Source organism: Lissotriton helveticus, chromosome 7 (genome assembly GCF_964261635.1).
Source record: "Lissotriton helveticus chromosome 7, aLisHel1.1, whole genome shotgun sequence".
In the NCBI taxonomy this organism is placed as follows: Eukaryota; Metazoa; Chordata; class Amphibia; order Caudata; family Salamandridae; genus Lissotriton; species Lissotriton helveticus.
In genome coordinates, this window is record NC_136068.1 from 1291318899 (window position 1) to 1291342990 (window position 24092).

General features: G+C 44.1%; 1 protein-coding gene across 2 annotated transcripts in view; it reads left to right on the top strand.

Annotated features, from left to right (window-relative positions):
• SAP30BP (SAP30 binding protein) overlaps positions 1-24092 on the top strand; it is a 356156-nt gene that overhangs the window by 69537 nt on the left and 262527 nt on the right. The window contains exons 2-3 of one of the 2 annotated variants that reach the window (XM_078654538.1): positions 10039-10193; positions 19357-19404. In XM_078654538.1, coding sequence (XP_078510664.1) covers positions 10039-10193; positions 19357-19404 — 203 coding nt within the window. The remainder of the gene's footprint in view (positions 1-10038; positions 10194-19356; positions 19405-24092) is intronic. The other variant, XM_078654539.1, reaches the window with a different exon arrangement.

Below are 24092 nucleotides of genomic sequence, written 5' to 3' on the forward strand. Positions count from 1 at the left end.
AAGAAATGTTATAATATAAAAGTAATAGAAACAAATGCAATTAGAGTTATGCAGTAAAACAGCTTAGCCGAACATGAGGAAATGGAAAGGGTATCAGGGGGGTTTAGGAACCTCCTGCTGAGCAGGTCGTGGACGAAAGGAGCGGGTTGTGCAATTATCCAAATACAACGTAATAGGAAGCCATAACTCAGCACGTTTAGCTGCCAACTGTGCAGGAAAAACAAAAGCATTATCAAGTCTATGGTTGTGACAAACATTATACCACCAAGCTTTGAAAGTGATATTGGACGTAGACTTTCAGTTGACAGTAATTTGTTGAAAAGCAACTGCTAATAATAAGTCAACAATACGAACATTAAGGTCAATCTGATCCCAACAAGGGGAGAGGCTTCCCAAAAAGATTTGTGCGTGTGAAAATGGAATGCTGGTGGAAAAGATAACATTAATTTGAGCCCAAACTTGTAACCAGAAGGCATGCACCTCTTTGCAAAGAAACAACATGTGAAACAAAGTAGCATTAGGGGAAGAGCATGACCAACATGTGTCTGGCGTAGTAGGGAAACGTTTGTGAAGGGTGGAAGGTGTATGTAATAAACGATTGTAAATAAAGAATATAGATTGCGTCAGAGAAGCAGCTCTGGAGGTTTTACGAATCTTCGTCCAGATCTTATCCCAAAAAGAAGTTGGCCAAGACAAGGAAAGATCACTCTCCCAGTACTCCTCCACTGTGCTTTTGAGTCTGGGAAGAGTGTGTGTGTGAAAGTGTTTGTATAGGACAGAAGCTTTTGGAAGGGTTAGTAGAGTAGAATGAAGTTGAGTAGTAGGATTAGAGGAAGAGGAAGAAGGGTGGGATTTGGGAAGTTTATTGTAGGCCTCCATAACTGATGCTTTAAGGAGGAGATATTGGGGAGCAGAAGAGAGGGGTAAGTCAAAAGTGGAGCGAAAGGCATGAAAAGGCAAGAAAGTGGATTGTGAAAACAATTGTGAGATCCAAAGCAAACCCTTGGCTCTCCAAGATTTCCAGAAAATAGGTTTACCTCGGATTAAAAGGTATTTATTGTGCCAAATGGTGGAGGAAAGGAAATCAGTAACACAAACAGGAGGAGAAGGATGGGAGGATAAGAGAAGTTTGAGAGTAAATTTATGTATAGGAGTAAGAATTGAGGAGGGTTTGCGTGAAAAGGAGATACATTCAGCAAAAGAGAAAGGTGATAGAAAAAGGCACTCCACCTTAGTCCACAATGGGCAAGAAGAATCAGGATCTTGTAACCAAAAGGAGGATTGACGCAACAAAAAAGCTCTATGATAGGCCAGGAAATTCGGAAAATTAACACCACCTTCAGAAGCAGGACGAGTGAGTCTAGCAAGAGACATTCTGGGTTTATTCTTATGCCATAAAAAGGAAGACAAAACTGATTTTTTTTTTTATGAACTTAGCTGGAATGGCGATGGGAATATTGGAGAGAGTATAGAGAACAACAGGGGATAGCATCATTTTGATAGTATCTAAGCGACCCCACCAGGACAGGTAAAGAGGGTGCCACTTAGCCGTAAGGTCAGATAGTTTCTGAATACACTTGGAGAGGCATAGGGAAACAGTATCAGGGATGGAGGGGGTAATATGCAATCCTAAATACTTAATATGAGAAGAACTCCAGGTGAAATTGGAGGCGCTGAAGTCAGTCTTAAAGGTGAACTTTGTTAGAGGCAGAATTTCACATTTATCATGGTTAAGTTTATAGCCAGAAATTGAGGAATAATGCTGTACTTCTGCTAAAAAAGCGGGGATGGAAACAGTGGGATTCGAGATGAAAAGTAAAATGTCGTCTGCATACGCAGCAAGCTTAATGGAAAGATCCTTAGTCTGAAAACCGTGAATATCAGGATTTTGACGTAGTTTGGACAAAAAGGGTTCCAGGGCCAAGTTAAATAGAAAAGGTGAAAGAGGGCATCCTTGACGAACACCTCTACCAAGATCAAAATAAGGAGAAATTTGGCCATTGGCAAAAACTGCAGCTCGTGGACGGGAGTATAATAACGAAATTAAGGAAACGAATTTAGGGCCAAACCCAAACCAATTAAGAGTATGAAAGAGGTAAGGCCATTCTACCCTATCAAACGCTTTTTCAACGTCTAAGGCTATTGCCGCAAGGGGGTATTGGAGATGTGAGGATTTTGTTAAGATGTTAAATAAGAGTCTTGTGTTGTCAGTAATGTAACGCCCCTTAACAAAGCCTGATTGTTCATCTCCTAAAAGGTCGGGAAGCAAGTGATCTAATCTAATCGCCAGTGACTTAGCAAAAATTTTGTAGTCTATATTAACTAGGGAAATAGGTCTGTAGTTTTTACAATACTGGGCATCTTTCCCGGGTTTAGGAATTAAACAAATATGTGCACCCGAGAAAGTGCCAGAGGAGGAACCAAATTCAGCAAAAGAGTGGAGAAGGGAATGAAGTTTTGGAATGAGTAATTTTGAAAAGTGAAGGTAAAACTCAACAGTAAAACCATCAGGGCCAGGAGCCTTATTGAGTTTTAAACGTTGAAGGGCAGCAAGCAATTCTTTTTGTGAGACGTCAGATTCTAAGGAAGAAAGGTCAAGAGGGAAAGAAGTAGGGGTTTGAATAGTAGAGAAAAAGTGAGCAAGAGATTGAGGAGAAGAGTAGGTGTCTGAAGTGTATAGGGTCTCATAGAAATGGGAGAAAGTAGCAAGAATGTCAGCATCCTTATGTTGTAAGTGTGCAGCATCATCATAAATCGATTCTATCTTTACTTTATTATGCTTGACCTTCAAGTAGTTAGCAAGAATCTTTCCAGCTTTGTTCCTGCCACCATAAAATTTAGCACTGGATTTAAGCAAATATAAAGAAGCATCTTCAGTAGACTTTTCATTAAATTTGAGTTTAGCAGCGACCAGAGATGTCAGACTATCCGAGGAATGTGAAGTAAAATAGGCGTGTTCCAATCTTTTAATGTCATGGAGGAGGTTCTTGGTGAAATGGCGAGCAGCTTTTCGTTTGTTAGCGACAAAACTGATAATGAAGTCGCGTGCAGCTGCTTTAAAAGCGTTCCAGAGAGTATGTCTTGAAATGGGTGGGATATCATTGAAAAGAAAAAATTCATCAAAAAAGGTAGAAAAGGAAGTGGAAAACTTGGGGTCCAGAAGGAGGGCATTATTAAAACGCCACCTCTTAGGACCATCAATTTTGGGTAAAACCTCAAGACTAACCACAACAGGGGCATGGTCAGAAAGCAAAATCGGACCAATTTCTGCCGCCTGGAGCGTTTGAGTAAGTGCATGGGAAACAAAAATATAATCAAGACGTGATTGGGAACGATGATGGGGGGAATAAAAAGTAAACTCTTGCAAAGTCGGGTTACATAAACGCCATGAGTCAACAAGCTTATGTTGCAAAATGGCTTGAGTAAAGAGTTTGTGTGGTTTTGTGGGAATATAGGTGGCATCAGATTTCCTGTCTAGAAAAGGATCTAGAGCATGGGTACTCATAGTACGGCCCGCGGGCCAGCTGCGGCCCGGCAAGCCTTCCCTGGCGGCCCGCCGACCTTCCAGACATCGTACCCGTGCATTAAAAAAAAATGTCATTGTGTCTTCAAACACTGCTGGTTGCAGCCGCGCAAGTCTAAGAGACTCTGCTGCTCTGTGGGGGCCGGCCGCCGGGTGATTCCAATGACAGTCACAGTGGAGCTGCAGGGGTCTAAGAAGAGGTTAAATACAGCAAGGCCTCATTACCATACAAATGGTCTTGTGAAGTGCTCGGGTGGGGCTGTGTGTGCCAGGAGGCTGTCTCAGCCCGGGCTGACACACAGCAGGGTGAGGTGAAGAGGGTGACGGAGGTAATGGGACGGAGACAAAGGGAGAGGGAGGGAGGGAAAGAAGACTGTAACACCGGGGCTTGTTCCATTAAATATGAGAGCAGCAGCAAGTGCAGAATCCAGGAACACCGTCTGGTGTTCAAATCCAAAAGGTTTCTGAGTTATGTAGACGCATTCCAAACTTGCCTGTAGTCAGCACATGTTGAAGCGCTGGTGTGTTTTGGTTCGAGTAATTATTAAGTTATTGCTGGCAATTCCTGCAGTGCAGGAGTATTGGGACCACTCAGTCCAATGCAGGTAAGCAATTGAAGGTGCCAAAGTATTGCGGTACTTCAGACAAGCAGCGCTAGTGCTTAGGGCAGTGTCTTTAGAACCCACATTGTTTTAAAAACAGGCAACGTTTCTCAGTCCTGGCGTCGCAATGAACAAGATGCAGGCACTCCCGTTTAAGGGAATTATGGTAATGGCAGCCCCTCACAGATAAATGTGCTGGGGCACTGGGAGGGAGGAAAAGGGGAGGGAGACAGAGGGGGAGGGAAAGGGGGGGAGAGGGAGACCGAGAGAGAGACAGACAGAGGGAGGGAGACAGACAGTGGGAGGGAGAGGGAGGGAGGGAGAGGGAGACAGAGAGTGAGACAGAGGGAGGGTGACAGACAGGAGGGAGACAGCCAGAAAGAGGGAGACAGCCAGAAAGAGGGAGACAGCCAGAAAGAGGGAGACAGCCAGAAAGAGGGAGACAGCCAGAAAGAGGGAGACAGCCTGAAAGAGGGAGACCGCCTGAAAGAGGGAGACAGCCAGAGAGAGGGAGACAGCCAGAGGGAGGGAGACAGACAGTGGGAGGGAGAGGGAGGGAGGGAGAGGGAGACAGAGAGTGAGACAGACAGGAGGGAGACAGCCAGAAAGAGGGAGACAGCCAGAAAGAGGGAGACAGCCTGAAAGAGGGAGACAGCCTGAAAGAGGGAGACAGCCAGAGGGAGGGAGACAGCCAGAGGGAGGGAGACAGCCAGAGGGAGGGAGACAGCCAGAGGGAGGGAGACAGCCAGAAAGAGGGAGGGAGACAGAGGCAGGAGGGAGACAGACAGAGGAAGACAGGGAGAAGGAGGGAGACGGGGAGAGGGAGGGAGAGGGAGACAGAGAGTGAGACAGCCAGAGGGAGGGAGACAGCCAGAGGGAGGGAGACAGCCAGAAAGAGGGAGACAGCCAGAAAGAGGGAGACAGCCAGAAAGAGGGAGACAGCCAGAAAGAGGGAGACAGCCAGAAAGAGGGAGACAGCCAGAGGGAGGGAGACAGCCAGAGGGAGGGAGACAGCCAGAGGGAGGGAGACAGCCAGAGGGAGGGAGACAGCCAGAGGGAGGGAGACAGCCAGAGGGAGGGAGACAGCCAGAGGGAGGGAGACAGCCAGAGGGAGGGAGACAGCCAGAGGGAGGGAGACAGCCAGAGGGAGGGAGACAGCCAGAGGGAGGGAGACAGCCAGAGGGAGGGAGACAGCCAGAGGGAGGGAGACAGCCAGAGGGAGGGAGACAGCCAGAGGGAGGGAGACAGCCAGAGGGAGGGAGACAGCCAGAGGGAGGGAGACAGCCAGAGGGAGGGAGACAGCCAGAGGGAGGGAGACAGCCAGAAAGAGGGAGGGAGACAGAGGCAGGAGGGAGACAGACAGAGGAAGACAGGGAGAAGGAGGGAGACGGGGAGAGGGAGGGAGAGGGAGACAGAGAGGGAGACAGAGAGGGAGACAGAGAGGGAGACAGAGGGAGGGCGACAGACGTGGGAGACAGACAGTGGAAGACAGATGGAAGGAGACAGACGGAGGGAGAAGGGAGACAGAGGGAGAAGGGAGACAGAGGGAGGGAGAAGGGAGACAGAGGGAGGGAGAAGGGAGACAGAGGGAGACAGGCAGAGGGAGACAGGCAGAGAGAGACAGGCAGAGAGAGACAGACAGAGGGAGACAGAGAGGGAGGGAGACAGGGAGGGAGACGGAGGGAGGGAGACGGACGGAGGGAGGGAGACGGAGGGAGGGAGAGGGAGACAGAGGGAGTCAGAGGAAGGGAGGTGGAGACAGAGGAAGGGAGGGGGAGACAGAGAAAGGGAGGGGGAGACAGAGGAAGGGAGGGGGAGACAGATGGAGTCAGTGGGGGACAGAGGAAGGCAGGGGGAAACAGAGGAAGGGAGAGGGAGACAGAGAGGGAGAGGGATGGAGACAGGGAGTGAGACAGGGAGGGCGACAGAGGGAGGGAGAGAGAGAGAGACAGACAGAGGGAGACAGAGAGGGAGTGAGTGAGACAGAGGGAGAGAGAGGGAGAGAGCTAGAGAGGAGGGAGACAGAGAGAAGGAGGGAGACAGAGAGAGAGAGAGAGAGAGAGAGAGAGAGAGAGAGAGAGAGAGAGAGAGAGAGAGAGAGAGAGAGAGACAGAGACAGAGACAGAGACAGAGACAGAGACAGAGACAGAGACAGAGAGAGAGAGAGAGAGAGAGACCGAGAGAGAGAGATGTGTGTATGCCGGGTCTGGTGGCTCAGTGGACGAAGGCTTCCGCTGCAGGGACCTGTGATCAACCTCATGGTAAGAGTTTTTTTTGTTGCTCTAGCCCCGCCCCCTACCCCACTGACCCCGCCCCACCGGTGCGGCCCTCGGACACAAACCACACTATAATTTTGGCCCCCGAGAGAAAGTTTGTGAGTACCCATGATCTAGAGGGTGATTGCAGTCTCCTGCAAGGATAAAATTATCATCCATGAATTGGGTGATGCGGGGAGAAAATTCAGCCCAAAAAAGGGGTTCACCATTTGCGGGACCATAAACATTAAGGAGGGAGATTGGAACACCTCTAAGCGATAGTTTGACAAGATTCCATCTGCCATTAGTATCTGAGGCTTGAGAGATGAGTGTGAGAGGAAGCGACCTGCGACATAAAATGGCAACACCATTACGTTTACCATCACCCTGTGAGTAAAAGACTTCACCTACCCAACCTCTCTTAAGTTTCACAGATTCTATATCTGTAAGGTGAGTTTCTTGAAGAAATGCAATGTCAATATTTAATTTGGCTAGGTGAGATAAAATGCGCTGTCGTTTAACTGGGGAGTTAATACCCTTAACATTCCAGGAAACTATATTCAAAGACCTAGTTTACGCAATAAAGCAATAACTTGGTGCATGAAGAAATCCAAAATATAAGAAATAAAAAAGAAGAAATCAGAGAAAAAGAAGGAAAGAATCAGAAGTGTAAGAAGAGGAAGAAGAGTGAATTGAACTAGAAGGAAGCAATGTGCAAGGAAAATAAATGCATGAGTAAGAGAAAGACCCAAGATTAAAGAGTAGAAAGTAGAAAAAAGAAAAGCATTGTAGAAAAATGGATGGAAGAGTAAAGAGTAGAAATGTTCGAAGCTAAAGAGAGAGGAAATACAACCTGAAAAAAGAAAATCATCATTATTATGCATGAATGGAAAATGATTGATAGAGGAAGGGGAAAGGGACAAGAACAAAAAACAGAGAAGGTACAAAAAACATGAGGAAAACATACCTACAAAAGAGAAATACGAGAAGGAGTTGAGGGGAGGAAGGGGCCAGGTAGGCAAGGCAACACAACTGAGGTCAGCCGGGCAGGGAACCGGGAAGACGTCATCAGACAACGAAGGGTTCCTGTGGAAACAGAGGTGGGGGAAAAGAATAAGGTGTTACATAAAACCGTAATCTATAAAAGGACCATGAAACACACCTTGTAGGAGAACATCACAAGAATAAAAACAGTCAAAACAGGCAAGAAATTTCAAAAAGGGAGTAACCATTGCGACAAAACGTAAGACAAGCATCGAGGCTGGCTAGTGCAAACAGCTGTCAGCCAGAGGCGTGAAGCAAACAGCAACATTGCAATGCGAACAATGGAACATTCAAACAAGCGAGATGAAAGAACATCAAAAAGGTATTAAAAGTCAGCCAGGGGAAGAGGACGAAGGACCAGAGGCATCCATGGCAGAGGTATGGTGCGCATTGATGAAGCTTTGCAATCTCATTGGGTCTTCATAGGTGGTAGTTTTGTTATTATAAGTGACTTTGAACAAACAAGGATGGTACAAGCCATATCGAGCACCCATAGAGCGAAGGACCGCTCTCATGCTTAGGAAGGCTTTCCTGCGGTTAGCAGTTACTTTAGCATAGTCCTGAGCGAAGAATAGCGGAGAGTCAGACCATGTCAATTTAGGAAGAGCCTTGGCAGCAGCTAGAACTTTCAAGAGATCAGTGTACTCCAAGAAATAAAGAATTACACCTCTTGGCCTTTGTGACATGGATAGGGATGTAGGTAAACGACCTAGACGATGTGCGTGTTGGATGTTAAGGGATGTATCCTCTGGCAAGTGGAGCAATTTAGGAAGGAAGGATTTAAAGAAAGCAGGCGGATCAGACCCTTCAAGACCTTCCACCAGGCCGTAAATGCGAAGATTATTACGCCTGCCTCTATTTTCTAACTCCTCCACCTGCTTCTGAAGAGCGCACATCTGCGAAGACAAATGTGTAACTGTGGTTTGAGATTCTTGAAAGGATGCGACAGATTGCTCCACCGAAGAAACCCTTGTTTCAATTTGGGACCAATTGTCTGTTAGAACCTGAAGTTTGGCATTAGTCTCCTCCATGAAAGGGCGCAGCGACCCAATTTCCTCGAGAAAAGGACGGAATGATCGGATTTCTTCCAATAAGAGCTCCATAGATAATGGGGACGATGACTTGGGCGGCGAGGGGGGATGTTTCTTTAGTCGTTTGACAGTTGTTTTTCCTGAGGATGGCTGAGAGGATGAGTCCAAAGCTGCCTCCGAACCCGATGAAGCAAGGGAGTCTTCTAACTGGGAGAGAGCTGAAAAAACTTTAGAGTTCTTAACAAAAGCCACCCTTGTAGTCGATTTGGAGGAGAAGCGAGACATATGTTTTTATCGTCCCATACAAAGAAGCTTAGAAACGCACAGGAAATGCAATGTAATAGCACTGGACAGCAAAAAGAAAAAAAGAAAAGAAAAAAAAGACACTTTGTATAGCAATTATAGCTGCTTCTAGATCAGTCCAGTTATGAGGCGTCAAGTATGAGTAATATGAGGGAGGGGTTTAAGCATGAACATCCAATATGAACGTTAAGAGGATAAGTCAGCCAAGGCAATGCTGCCAGTAAGGAGAAAGCACATTTTAGGGTGTATTTGTATAACCAGTTGTGTCATATAAGAAGTGCAACCAGCTGATGTAGGGAGAACATCCAAAAAACTAAGCCTGCAATAAGTTGCGACAAAATCACCAATGAAATGAAAAATATCCAGGAAGGGAACCTCCACAACGTTGAGGTATTTCTCATGGAAAGTTCTCTACTGGTAGGGGCAGCAAGTAATCTACCGCCTCCACTCTTCAATAAAACGGTGGTGCAAAATAATGAGAACCTTCCAAAAAGTGGCCAAAAGATATTACATTGTGCCAAGTAAAGCCATAAGGCGCAAGGAGAACGAAATCAGCATATCAACATGCAGGCAGAGGTACTCCGAGGTGCACAAAATGGCGGTTGCGCTGTGAAAAAAGATAGTCAGTCATAAATATGCATCGCCTCTGAAGCAGTGCAGCAAGCGTCGACCTCGTGAAGGTTGCAGAGGTGATTCCAAGAATTCAGTGATTTGCAGGTGAAGAAATGAAATCAAAACGCACTCGCCTTTAGGAGAAGGACGTTCCGTGTCGGGACCCACAAGATGGCGGCCGCGAGCACCGGAGCGCCCTCAGAAGCAGAACTTCGATTATCTCCGTCTTCCGCCCCAACGGGAACGTCTCAGGAGTCCCGGAGCATAGCGGAGGTGTTCCGACGGCAGGAGCGGACTTCAAACACAGGAACTGAGGGTGTTGAGAGGTGAGTCTCCCGGTGCTCAGGCGCCGCCATCACCCACGGCGCCAAGCCACGCCCCAAATGTTGCATTTATAACCAGACAACAGAGTTGTTGTGTAGGGAACGGCTGTCTGTACGCAAGCAAGAAAAATAACTTCCATAAAACGGGCACCTGCTGTGATGGGGGCAAGTGGGTGGCTGTTGTAGGGTTCTCCATTTCATTGATATGTTTTTGTCATTTTTATGGGAAACTGCTCCTCTGTAGATTTCAGATGTCTAATTTGCTCTTGCATATACATGTAAATAGCTCATTGAAATTGGAGCATTGCTTTTTTCCAGCATATTTACTTATTTTTCTTTTTTTAGTGCCCTTGGAAGAGAAAGGATTCTTGGTGTCCGAAGCATACATAGAAGAAAAGGTTGGGCTTGTGTCTGAGGCCTATGGTGAAGATGATATCTCTAAACTAGAGGGAGATGAGGAGAGGGGCGATGACGAAGAGGATGAGGCCAGCAGGCAATCGGTAAATAAAAAAATGTCATACTGACTGTGTTGGATACCTGTTGAGTTGTTGCCTGGCTGTCTTCCTCAGCCAGGACACTTTGCCAAATACCCTCACTAAACACAAGGTGTGCGAATGGTTCTGCTTCAAGATTGCATTTCATGCATGGCATTCCTGTCTCAGGGCCCCATTTGCTAGCTAGAGGGGTTATGCTCGTCCTGTGGCACTTAACTTCAATAATCATGCCATTAAAAAAAAAAAAACTGTTTTGTCTGAATCCTTTGATAATGGGTAACGGTTAGCCCACTTAATTGTGTGTTATATGACGGTATTATTTTCAGTAGTTATCTTGATTTGGAACTTGCGGATCAAGGCTGTTGCTTTTTCAGCATAACCTTGAAAATAGTATGGGAGTTTACAAGTCCATCTTAGTCTTTGTTCCATATGGCTTGTATGAATCTTCTATTTGCATGTGCCACTATGAGCTAGCTGTGGCCTTGAGTTTCTCCATGAAAGTTGTTAATTCCTCATTTGTTTCCTACAGTCCAGGACGCTTGCCATACTTTTATATTATGTTCCTAGCTATTGGATCTTGCATGATTATTGCTGGCCCAACACAATATACAGTGCAGGTTAAAGACAGTATGGGTCACTATCAGAGCAACATGTGGCCGTAGGTTGGAAGGGTGGTAACTTGTCTTTTGGCCAACTTAAATAAAAAATATTTAGATCCTACTCAAGTCCATATTTGTAAAGTGCATCTATATGTAGGTTATAAAATGCCTTGAACCTCAGTCATGCATGTAGGTTTTGGTATTTCTAAAGCTTGGTTTTGTGACTGGATATAGGTGCTGGTGTGGTTGATGATGACTTGATCATATGAGATCTAATTTTTCTTGATTTTTCTTAGAGGAGAAGAGGTTTATAGCATTGCATCGGTCTGCTTATGGTGGGTTGGGAGATTCTCAGATGGGGTTGGCACTTTGATGGTCTTAATGAGGGCTTTGCATCTGTTGATAAGGCTTAGAGGTGCAAGCTCCAGAGTGTGTAGTAGTTGTTGACATGTGTTGAGGCTGGAAGTGTCTGGGTAGGTTCACTGGTATTTCTTGGAGTTCTACATGATGTCCTTAGTAGCTGAAGGTAACCTTCTACTTTTTCTCATGTCTTTCGTGTCTTTCATGTCTTGCATGTCTTGCATGTGTTTGTGTAATGGACCAGGGGACAACAAAGTAGTGGGAGTGATGGCTGAAGGCAGAGGTGATAAGGACTCATATTTCCTCTTAAGTCCTTTGTCGGTTCCGTGCGGTCTGTAGATGAGATGAAAGGCTATTTTTGTAGGACAGGGAAGAGAAAAAATGAAAGACTAGGAGCTCAAATGACTTGGGTGTGACCATGGTGAAGATGATGCAGGGCTACAGTGACTTGGGTATGATGAGTTCCCCTCCAGTTGTGTATGTGCAGTCTGTGTATTAGATGAAGTATCCAGATGGGACGATGACATCAAAAATGTGTGCTAATGAGTGTGAACCAGGTTTCCATGATGAAAAGAACATTTAGATTGTGGTTTGTGATGATGGAATGGGCGTGACTTACTGCTGGGTGTGCGGTGATGATCATGTGTTGAAGGTGTGATGTGGGTGGTGTGTTTATTCTAGTGTGTGGAATGTCAATGAGGTTTTTGCTTTTAGATGCGAGTATAAAAGAGGATGATTCCAGGGTACTTAGTGCCAATGGTGTGTGTGTCGGTATTTGAGGGACGCTTGATGATAGGGGGCTTACTTTGGCAGCAGGGGTTGTGGCAAACCTTAAAAATGTAATGTAATGCCGGTCCCTGTCTTACAGAGGCACTCAGCTTTCGAGAAGTGTGGGGGCAAGTGCTCTACTGTGAAAGATTGGATGATGAGAATGTCTGAGTTCTTATTTTGATTGCCCAGGGAAAGAACTATAGTACATTTGAAAGGTGTAAAGTGTCTCATTAAGAGGGTGCTATTTACCAGTAAACTACCATGGATATCTTGTAGCTCTTGAATAAAGATTACTGTTAATACTGAAGACCTACACAACGCAACAAGCTCATTCTGATACCAGGAAGGGAAAAGGAGACGAGTAAGAATTCCAAGCAAAGAATTCAGAAGAAGATTCAATTGCCAGAAGCAAAAATCTGGGACAAAAGTAGTAGCAAGTGGGCTAGGAATGTTACGAAAAGTGGGAAACAGATACGTTGTGATATAGCTTCTTTGAATGTCCTCTCACTTATGTGATTTAATCAGGGTCTGACATCATAGGAAAAGGGGGTACTGGCTTGGAAATCTTGAATAACTTTTTGTTTGACAGACCACCATTTTGAGGAGCGCTGGTTAAAAGGCTTGTCCATGCCCTTGCCAGAAAGTCATGCCATGTATTTGGTGAATAAAGAAAAAACCCAAGTTTGACAGCCTTCCTTCTTGCCTGGATTCCAGAGTCCTGCAGCCTCCCTGTATGCCTGGCACTTCAGTAAGCTCTTCGTTCACACGTGTGGGTGACCTTGAGCACAGAAATACCACAGCATTGTGGGCAGTATGGACTCTGTCATGCGCTGAGCGCATCATCTGAGAACATGCAGGCTGGCAGTGAAAGAAGTACTACTTCTCTTCTACAGGGTGCTTTGGTGAGTTCTTGATACAGTTGTATTTAGCTCTGGGTTTTTGTACTTCTGTAAAGAAGCAAACCTAATTGAATGTATGCAGCCCATCACTACAGTTTACTGAGGGCATAGTTATTTTTTATTACACCCATGGCTCTCTCTTAAGATCTTTTTTAATTTCCATTCCAATGTTTTTTTCCCCTTCCTGTAGAAATCTTCAAACTGTTAGCCATCCTCCTCATTTCATGCAACACCCATTCCAGAGGAAAACGTTGATCATTAGCATATTATTGAAATGTAACTACAGTGCTAATAAGCATTTAGCATACATTGTGTGTGCTAAAAGCATGTACTGGAGGGTATATGCTTGCAGCAGAAGTTTCAAAAGTACTATCCACATTGTTTCCAATGGTATGAGTCTATTTGACCACTGCTTAAGACCAGCATTCGTGCCAACTATCTCTTGAAGCAATGTTTTTTTTTTTGCAGCTCAAAGTGATAATTTTAGTTTAGTGGTCTGTCAAATAGCTGAAACTTGTGTGAAGGTCATACTTAATCCAGGCCAACTAAAAAATTGCATTCCTTTTTCTGGTGTGAAACTTGTATCTCCCGTCAAATAGACATTTAGGAAGTCTTCCAAAATGAAAGAAATTATAATTGATGACCTATCCTGTTTCCTTTTGGTTGCACAAATTCATATTTCCTTAGTGGATTGGGTGCCTGTTCCTTTGACACAGAGAAGGAAATTCCCCAATGTTAAACAGATACAAACATAGAGGCCTTCAGAATACCATGCAACTCCAATGGGCTAGGAGCGAAATTCCACCATTTCCATCCCTTTCCGACTCACATTATTATAAAATTGTATATGGGAGATGACATTTCATACTACCCGAATATTGGGAATCTGTGCACATGACTTCTTAACCTAAAAAAGCTGCATTGATCTACAGGGACCTGCCCTGCAGCTGACATAAGCATTCTTCCTACAAATCTTGCACTTTCCCCGACCTGCCATTCCATATGATACTATTGTGTGTCGCCCAACATCATTACCTTTCACACAGACACTTATTGTGAGCTGGAAAAGAGTGCACAGAGTAGGTTCCTGCCCACTTGTGAAGGTTCTGCATGGGTGTAGGCCATTACAGCTTGTTTCATCCTCTATGGCACATGAACATGGTTGGATATCTTTGTGTTTGAGGAGAGGGTATAAATGGTTGCTCAGGTAGTACCGGGTTTCAGAGCATTGCCCCTAGTCTATGGACGTATCCCTATAAATGACACCCTCCACTCATTGGAATCTTGTGGTGAATTTTTTGTTGAAGGTCTGGGTGCCCTGTGGAGAGAGTTTTCATGGCTGGACTGTGGATGGCACATAAGTGCATAAGAGCGCAGTTGGTGGTCCCCCCCCCCTCCTACACACAATTGGCACTGGCACTTTTTTTTTTTAAATTGAGCATGCGTTGTAAGTCTAAGTGATAAGAAGGATCAAATCCGAAGAGTCAAACTGATTTGCATCTTTTGAAAGAGTGTAAAATATATTCAGATGAAGGAGGGTTTTGTTGGGAGTGGTGAGCAGTTGTCACGGCTGCCTTACACCTGACAGCAAGCAACAGGGTGCTAAATGCTACACTGTGAGTGCACTGCAGCAGACAGTACTCAGTTGCTGGACAGTATGTCACTCAGTATTTACGTATTTTGCATGTCTGAGAAAGGTGAGCATGACAGATATGGCTTCTACCTTTTCTGCTCCCTGCCCAAGCCATACACTACAGACAGTCGCTACTTTGCTACTCTGGTCTGAAGAAGTACTGCCATACATGGGTAATTACAATTTGGCATAATTGCATTATTCTGAAAGGAGATATTAGGCTCCTATCTTAAGGCTTGACCTGGTTTGTCCTGGGTGCTCTATATAAAGGCCTGGGAGCAATGGTTTGTTTGTGTGGTCTCTTAGTATCTTCCTTCGCTTTCCTGATGTTTCTTTTGTGGACTTGGTGCAAACTAATTGAGGCATTTTAGCAGTGTTTGGTCACTAATTTTAGAGCACTGCAGATTATATATAATAAAATAGTTAAAGCACTCTCACAGTTACTGCTCACCTGGGGTCTGTATGAAGCTGTTTATCTTAACGTGTACTATTTTGGAGTGAGAACTGCTAATCTAGTATTGTTACTGTTAGTGCAGTATGGTTCAGAGTGAATGAGGCTGCTTCATCTAGTTAGTGCAGCATGGTAATTTCTGTCACTCTGAGTGGATAGAGATGGGTTTTCACCTTATGTGTATGCCTTCCTCAAATTGATTAGCTCTACATAAAGTGGATATTATTCTACAAGGTACTTGTACTGTGGCATTATCTGCTTATCGATGAAATCATTCTGAGCCGCACACATATTTGCTTAATGCTAATATTGTAACAGTATTTGACCCACATTTGTGATTTAAAATGATGCTGTTCCATAAGTAGTAGACTGGAGCAAGACTAACAAATAAAGCCAATATTGTAGCAGTGCCATACAATGCTACAGTATTGAGTACAGCACGTTATGAAGGTGCTGTTATAGATTTTCTAATATGGACAACTTCATGTTTCCAATCCGTCCTGGAATTAGCTGCTCTTTGTTGTTTTTCTAGGGCTTTTCCTCCAGTAATAATCCACTGTTTAGGCAGTTTTGTTCAGTGGAACAATGCCATTAAACGTGTCAAATATATCATGCCTAAATTGCCAAGCTCTTAAGCGTAAAGGATTCTACTATTGCATGATAAAATGCCCATGTGTTCTTTCTACACCAGACAAACGACAACAAAAGTTCAGACAAGTTTGAATCAACTTAGGTAGAATAACCCAAAAATACTACTTACCAAGTGTTGCAACATTTTGGAGCCATATATCCCACTGTACATCATTTCAGGTTTCAAATGGCAATCACAAATCCTATCCCCTTGAGATGGTGATAGCGATCTATTGTGCTTGAATGAAACATATTGGATAAACAAATTAGACCTTTTCCTTTGAAGTTGACCGAACTTAGGATGTGTTTTCATCAATTATATAATTTATTTGGTTTGAAGAGAAACCAGAGTCTTCAACTATATAATTGACATGCAAGATCCAAAATTATGAAGTAATTGTTGAAAGCAAGCTCGAATTGTGAGTAAATTCCATGAATGGAATAAAAATATTCACATATTGCATTGATGGATAATGGAAATATAAGAAATAATCTTTGTAATACTGTGGTATTCTTGGAAACAAATGTGGTGGTCAAAGACAAAAATGAATTAGAAACTTGGTATAAATCTTAAGAATGACTTTCTTTTGCATACGGTACACTTGCAAGACAAAGTACATTTGAAGCACTTGCAGGTCCAAACAGAACGATGGTAGAAATTCCAGGTACTACGATTATAATAGGCTTTTCAGTGCATGTCTTATATCTAAAGGTCTTAAGTGAACAGTGGTGGTGGTGATGATGGGTGCAAGCATACAGACTTCAATTTGTTAGGTTAGACGCAAAGTTTTGTAGGTTTGTTGGTTGACGTAAATTCAGCTGGAAATTAGATTATTTGTAAGTTTAACTCTTTGGTTAATAACTACTCTCGTGCATTGAAAGATGTACACAAGGCCTAAAAGGCAACAGGATAATTACTGGAGGACTGTTTCTTTATAAAGTTGCTGTGAGGTTTTAAAGCGTTATAATGACTGCAGTTTCCAGATACAAGGTTCACTGCTGACCTATCTTTAAATTATGTAGTGTTTGTCTGTAAAAAAAGACTTTCCAAAATGCATGTGAATTGAATATGCCATGCCCAATTTGAAAGCAGTATATACTTGTATTTTCGCCTGACTGAATTTGGTGCACACTACGTAGGAGTTCTCTCTGCATTACAATGGCTTATGGTGCTTGTTTGTGAGGGGAGATATCTCCTCTCTTCACAAAGCATTTAAAAAAAAATATATTATTGAAAAGCATCAACATATACAAAATAATCCGTGATATAGCAGTAAAACATCTAGCTCAGGCATGTCACCTCCGTATGCAGGTTAGCAAGTCTGCCTTCCGCGCTCCCAACCTGCTGGTCATGTGCAAAGAAATGTGGAATACCCACTGCAAAACTCAGACACTCTCTCTGTTGCCTCCAGCTGTACTTGATTTCCAGATATTTTTCAATATAGCCTTGCCTTATACAAAGGTTCTTCTGCCAGTGCACACCTCTCCAGTCCCCTGCCACAACTTTAGTGTGGGAGGGTCTGGCTCCCCCACCCCTTGATTTCATGTGATTTTAATATTTTTGAGGGTGCTTGTAGCTAGCATCTGTTCAGTATGTGTGTACTCCTACCAGGCATTACGATACATGTCGCTGGTAGAGAACATGATTGCATCCACTGTAATTAATTTAAGCTGTTGATTTATATTGAGTATTCGGATTGCCTTGAGAAGAGTGTACTGTCACTTGACCTGTCATGCTCTGTGTCCTTGGCCCTTTTGTGAATGTTAGGCATGCTGGGAATTTCCTTCATTTTGGTTTGGTCCTGCTGCTTGCATATAGAGTATCCAAGTCTGATATGGTCCCCTGAAATCACGCTTGGTTGTTTTAGTTACCCCCTGTGCATTGAATGCTATGCATTCGTATGATATTTTGGTATCTTCATCATTCCCAAGTATTTTCTTATGATGTTCCTTTAGTGATAATGTTTTGTTTATGACCTGGTCATTGTAACACAAATTAGAACATTGGAATGTTGGGAGCTCCATTGTAGACAATGGAGTGCTCTGTGCTTCTATGTGTCGGTAAAGGCCCGCAGAGCAACATTCCAATGTTTTACAAAGGCCTCTCGCAGCTCGAGGAGATTTAAATCCCCTCGAGCTTTGAGAGAACTTCGTTTTATTTGTTAGAACATTCTGCCCTTTAGTGGCAGAATGTTCTAATAGCCTTATAGCCCTTCATAGCAGGGCTATACCGGCTATTAAAGTCCCGGTCCCTTGTTAACCCCTTCGCTGCGGCGGCTATTCCGCCGCAGTGCTAAGGGGTGGGTGGGGCCGCGCGGCGCTCCGACGCTGGTGACGGAACCGCTCCGTCACGGCCCTCGGGTGAGCTGTGCTTGTGACAGAACGGTTCCGTCACGGCTCCGCCCGCTCAATAGAACGCGCCGCACAGGCGCGGCGAGCGGGCCGTGACGGAACAGTTCCGTCACCAGCACAGCCCACCCGAGGGGCGTGACGGAGCAGTTCCGTCACCATCGTGGGAGGGGTAAAAGTCCCGAGACGAACGTGGGAGCGGGCCTTTAATAGCCGGTATAGGATGTTACGGCGGGCTATAAGGCTATATTAGAACATTGGAATGTGGAGAACTCCATTGAATACAATGGAGTGCTCTGTGCTGGCCCACAGACAAATATTCCAATGTTTTACAAAGGCCTCTCGGAGCTCGAGGGGATTTAAATCCCCTCGAGCTTCGAGAGACCTTAGTTTTATTTGTTAGAACATTCTGCCCTTTAGTGGCAGAATGTTCTAATAGCCTTATAGCCCTTCATATCAGGGCTTTACTGGCTATTAAAGTCCCGGTCTCTTGTTAAAGTTCCGAGCCGAACGCGGGAGCGGGCCTTTAATAGTCGGTACAGGATGGTACGGCGGGCTATAAGGCTATATTAGAACATTGGAATGTGGAGAACTCTATTTGAATACAATGGAGTGCTCTGTGCTTCTACGGGCCGGTAAAGGCCCGCAGACCAACATTCCGATGTTTTGCTAAGGCCTCTCGGAGCTCGAGGGGATTTAAATCCCCTCGAGCATGGAGAGGCCTTTGTTTTATTTCTTAGAACATTCTGCCCTTTAGTGGCAGAATGTTCTAATAGCCTTATAGCCCTTCATAGCAGGGCTATACCGGCTATTAAAGTTCCGGTCACTTGTTAGTCCAGAGCCGAACGCGGGAGCGGGCCTTTAATAGCCGATATAGCCCGCTACAGTGGGATATAAGGCTATATTAGAACATTGGAATGTGGCGAACTCCATTGAATACAATGGAGTGCTCTGTGCTTCTACAGGCCAGTAAAGGCCCGCAGAGCAGCATTCCAATGTTGCTTTTGTTCACAGCTATTGCAGTGAACAATGGCCTCTTGGAGGTCGAGGGGATTTAAACTCCCTCGGTCTCCGAGACGCCTTTGTTTTATTTGTTAGAACATTCTGCCCTCTAGTGGCAGAATGTTCGAATAGCCTTATAGCCCTTCGTAGCTGGACTATACCAGCTATTAAAGTCCCGCTCCCTTGTTAAACGCCGGAGCGGGTCTTTAATAGCCGGTATAGCTGCTACGGCGGGCTATAAGGCTATAATAAAGTGTGGAAAGATCCTTTTTTTTAACCATGACTTAAGAAGTCTTTCAACTCTCCGCTTTCCTGAAACTAGGTTCTGCAAGTTGTGAATAGGTGCACTCCAATGGCAGCATGGCCAGAGGGCGACCCAGAATCAGTTACCAAACCAAAGCCCCTTGCTGTGCATGTGCAAACTGCCAGAGCCTGCACTCTCAAGGGCTTAATCTTCTACATTCTTGTCTTGTAGGAAGAGGAAGATTCTGTGACTGAGAAACCTGAGGCTGGTGATCTGAAGGTACTTGGGATAGTGCCCTGACAATGCACTTTTTAAATGTGTCTGGGAACCTTAAAAGCATGGTTAGTTTTGTGTTTGTGTGTCACAGCACTCCCAGCCCGCATAAACACCATAGATTACTGTGAATCTAATAGAAGAGGGCACACGGTAATTGTAGGGTCCTGAACCCCATGAAAGTGGTCAGAGAGGGCAGAATTTTCAACCAGCATGGTTATGAATTGTGGTGGTGACTTTGCATGGGGTGTCTCGTTCTTCTTGGCAATAGCCATAGTCTCACAGTTTCTCATGCCCTTTTTGAAGTGCAAATGACCACTACATTTTACAGTGACCGTAATATCATTGTAATTGTTGCAGTCCACTGGGCAGTTATAATTCTGAGACTTCGACTTCTGCTCAGGCCTCTCTGATAAAGTTTGCAAATTTCTATCCTGCTCTGTTTTAGTCTACCTTTATTTGTTTCTCATTTTGCCATCAAACGTTCTCCTTGAAAGTATGTATAAGTTACATACCACCAAAGCCATGTAGTTGGCTAAGAATTGCCTCTTCTTTAGTCACACCAAACTAGGTATGATGACATAAATTTCTAATTTCCCAAGCCAGTAGTATGTGTTTGGCACAATCTTGGGGACAGTCGGGCACGAAAGCCATGGAGTTGGCTAAGTGGTGCCAACTTAGTAGCACATCTATCTTATCTCACTAGTTTCCATATGCACCATTAAGAACCTCTAACCTTAATGAAACTACAGACAGCAATATTATATCAAAGCCATACAATCATCTAATGATGCTGCCTAACTGAACAGCCACTTTAAATGAAGAGGTAAACAGGTATGTACTCTAGAAAAAAAGTAATTTGTCACACACATCCCAGGAAATGGGATGTGGCCAAGTCGGTAACCAAGATGCTCACATAATCCAGTCTCTCTGACCTTACAGTATTATATGTCATTTTTCCATCTTTATACACACATCACAGCATTTTACCTGCCTCAAAGCCCAACTTTGACACATCCCAGCACTGAGTGGCGGTCACGTCTTAGTTCTGGGAGTTCTTAGCTACTCCTGACATAGGACTAGCAGACCTGCTGTGTTGCTGATTCACCCATGAATTGCAGTCAGCAGATGAATTTTCTGAGACTACTCTGCTAGCACTAAGCCAGCATTCGCTGTTGGGTACTGGTAATGTCTTCTGAATCAGCCTGCAGCTCTCATTACCCACGATCCCAAGTTGGAACAGTTGCAGCCCCCTAACTTCAAGCGTGCTTGTGCCCCACTCTGAAGTGAATAACTGACACATAGGAGAGCGGGTCTCCTGCTTCGAGCGGCTCTGGCCATGCGCCCAATGGATCAAGGGTGGGTGAGGGCCTTAGTCTCTGAGTTCTGCTCGCCCATAGTATGAAGGGAAATTCTTTAAAGCCCACAACTGCCCATAGGCGTCTTGGCGCTATTGAGACGGAGAAAACATTGGACTGCAACAAACTGAAATGGGACTGGAGCATATTGGGATATTACTTGAAGCTGGGAATTTGTAAATGTCCATGTTTTGAGGGATTTCCGAAAAGAGTCTGTTTTGGGTTTTTGAGTGCAGAAATAATCTATTCCGCAGTTTAACAGTGGAGGAGATATCCTCCTACCCCCACCCCACCCCCTCCTTACCCAGGTTTCTTTTTTGATTTTTGGTACCACCAAATTGTATGAAAAAGTGGACCAAAGTGTTGTTGTGGGAGCATACCACTGTAAAGCATGCTGTAAATATCCCGGGGCACAATCATGAAGGTCCTTGTGAGCAATACACATGGCCTTGAAGATGATGTGCTTCTTTACTGGCAGCTAAGGAAGTTTAGGTAATTCATGTGATATGGGTTGAAACTTTGGAACCACTAAAAGAAGACGTATAGAGGCATTCTGAAGAATTTGTCGTTTAATCCGGAATCTCTGTTGAATATTATATAAAGAGCATTGCAATAACCAATGTTTGATCAGACTTATGCTACTACCACTGTTTTTTTGGCAGTCAAGAGGAATGCAGGGAAAAATATTCTTCCGTATTCTCAGGGTATAAAAACATGATGACGTGACATGATTGATTTAGTCATAGAAAATCAGTTGATCTTTGAAAATGAGCCCAAGATTCTTTACCTTTTTGGAGGGAGATGGAAGAGTTCCGGAATAACAAGACCACCTACCAGGGAACTAAAAGGATGTATTATTTTCAAACAAAACCTCAGCTTTGCCCCAATTCAGTTTTAGGCAGTTCTTTTTCATCCATCTTTCTACTTCCAGCATGCATCGTAAAACCTACTGGGAACCTCAGAGTAATCACTTGTGCTAGAGACCACAATATGCGTTTCGTCTGCATAAGATACCAAGGAAAACCCAAAGTAACTGATTATTCTGGCTAGAGGTTTGACAGAAAAATATAGGACTTACTGATGAGCCCTGGGTAACCCCAGAAGGGAGTGAAAAAGGTTTAGAAATATAACCCCCAGGCATAACTGACTGTTCTATATCTGCGTGAAAGGAACTGAAGAGAGCCAGGGACGCGCCCTTAATTCCTATGCTCTAAACGTGAGTTAGCAGAACTGAGTTTTTAACCGTGTCAAATGCAATAAACACATTTTCTAAAATAAGTTCTGCCTTGCCACCATTGTCCAGGGTTGTTCTACCCCTTCCGTTGATATAATCAACCAGATTCTGTGCTGCATCTAAACCCGAATTGGTCAGAATCAAGTATGAATTTAGTGTCTAAAAAAGAAGAATGCTCCAGTTTAATAGTTTTTTTCTTCTAATTTGTCTGGAAAAGGCAATCTAGAAATGGGGCGGTAACTACTGATCTCAAACTGATTTAATGTGGATTTCTTTAGTAGAGGTAGTATAGAAGCTTTTGTCCATAGGTTTGGAAATATCCTGAATTAAACATTCTGTTTAAGAGCATTGTAAGATGTGTGGCTAATGTCTCGGGTACTAACTGAAATATTCTAGGTGAATATGGATCAGAGGGGGCACCAGATTTGATTAATTCATTGAGTTTTGTTACCTGCACATTTGTTAAAGGAGAAAACTCGTTGTGGTTGTCAAGTAGACCAGCACTCTCACAAAATGGGTAAGTATGATTAAAAAAGTAAACTAAACTTCATTTTGAAAACAAACACCATCATAAACCTAATGAGACCTCGGGAAAAGTGCTGTCTACCAGCTGCCTCAATGTGCTTTCCAATGTTGCACAAGATGAGATTCAAGCCGATTTTGTTTGAGGTGCACAAATAGCCTTCAGACATAAACACGAAGGGCCCAACTCACAAAGGGCCTCTGCACTCGTGGCAGAGGCCCCACAGTCGTGGCAGGACCTCTGTAGTGCAATTACCCATTGCGGAGGTCCCGCCACAAGTATGATGCCTCCACCACAAGCGTGGAGGTCCTTTGTGAATCAGGCCTTAAGATTGTCAGTGTCACAGTGCTCCATAATCACATGAAAGAAGCCATTAACAAACATGCCACTAGACTCGATACTGCCGAACAAAGAGTCTGAGGATGGTTTCAGTGAATTCAAATAAACTATCAGCAGAATAGAAAAGGCTGGTCTGGATATGAAAGCTAAGAATGAAGATGTCTAAGTGAGATCGCCATGTAACAACCAACCATTGCATAGTAGGCATACCTGAATCCTAAGCAATGGGCAGTCAAGATGTTTGTGGAGGATCTTCTGCCCGGTCTGTTAGCCAAAGAACACTTTTTATGCACTTTCATTGTAGTGTGCTCACAGATTGCCAGGCTGTTAAATTACAGAGATAGAGAAACCCCAATATGTCTAGCCGTAGCCAAAGAAATACTTACCTATAATGGTTACGTGCCATCCATTTACAGAGGCTTTATAGTAGGAGTTGAGAAAGTGCGCTGCACTGTTAATGTAAAGAAAAAAGGTATCTTCCATGAAATAAAATATTCTTTGCTATACCCTTCCAAGTTCGTAGTAGAATATAAGGGGAGATCCAACTTCTTTTCCTCCCCGACAGACATTAGCCATTTCATTATTAAATATATTCAGACTGAAACACACAGCTGAGGCAGGGCCTTGAATGTTCCAATGACCCATCCATTTCCAATATCAGTAGAGATAATAACTATTATGGACTTATGCCTGTCCCATTGCAAAGAGTATACACTCCAAAACCTGATGACTACATGACTGCAGCCCCACCGTTCGTCTATAATGTTTTAAATTCCATTTGTGACACCTACTGCTGCTCCTACACTCTAAGTAGTATCGGATATCCTTATGTTTTCCTCTTACCATGAGTCTGCACTAACCTGCCACTCTCCCTTTTGACTCCATAATTAATTGGGGTTCAGGGGAGGGGAAATTGGTGACCCTCCCACCACCATATGTGTATTTCACTTCTTTGCTAACTTCTGTGAATTGTGATTTTTGTTGGACATGTTGGGGTTTTCTCACTCAATGTTGGGGTGCACTGTGTGGTTGGTATTGCATGTTGGTTACCTTATTGTGTTGGTTTGCTTTGAGGTAGAGGAATGCACAGCATATGATACACTCACTGATTGTACATACACTAACTCAAACTGTGACTGACATTTTAAATTCCTAAACCAGTTACACATATGAACTGAAATAGAAATCCTGCAATATCCGGGGTCTAAACAATAGGAACGTTTTAAACTAGTACGAGGTC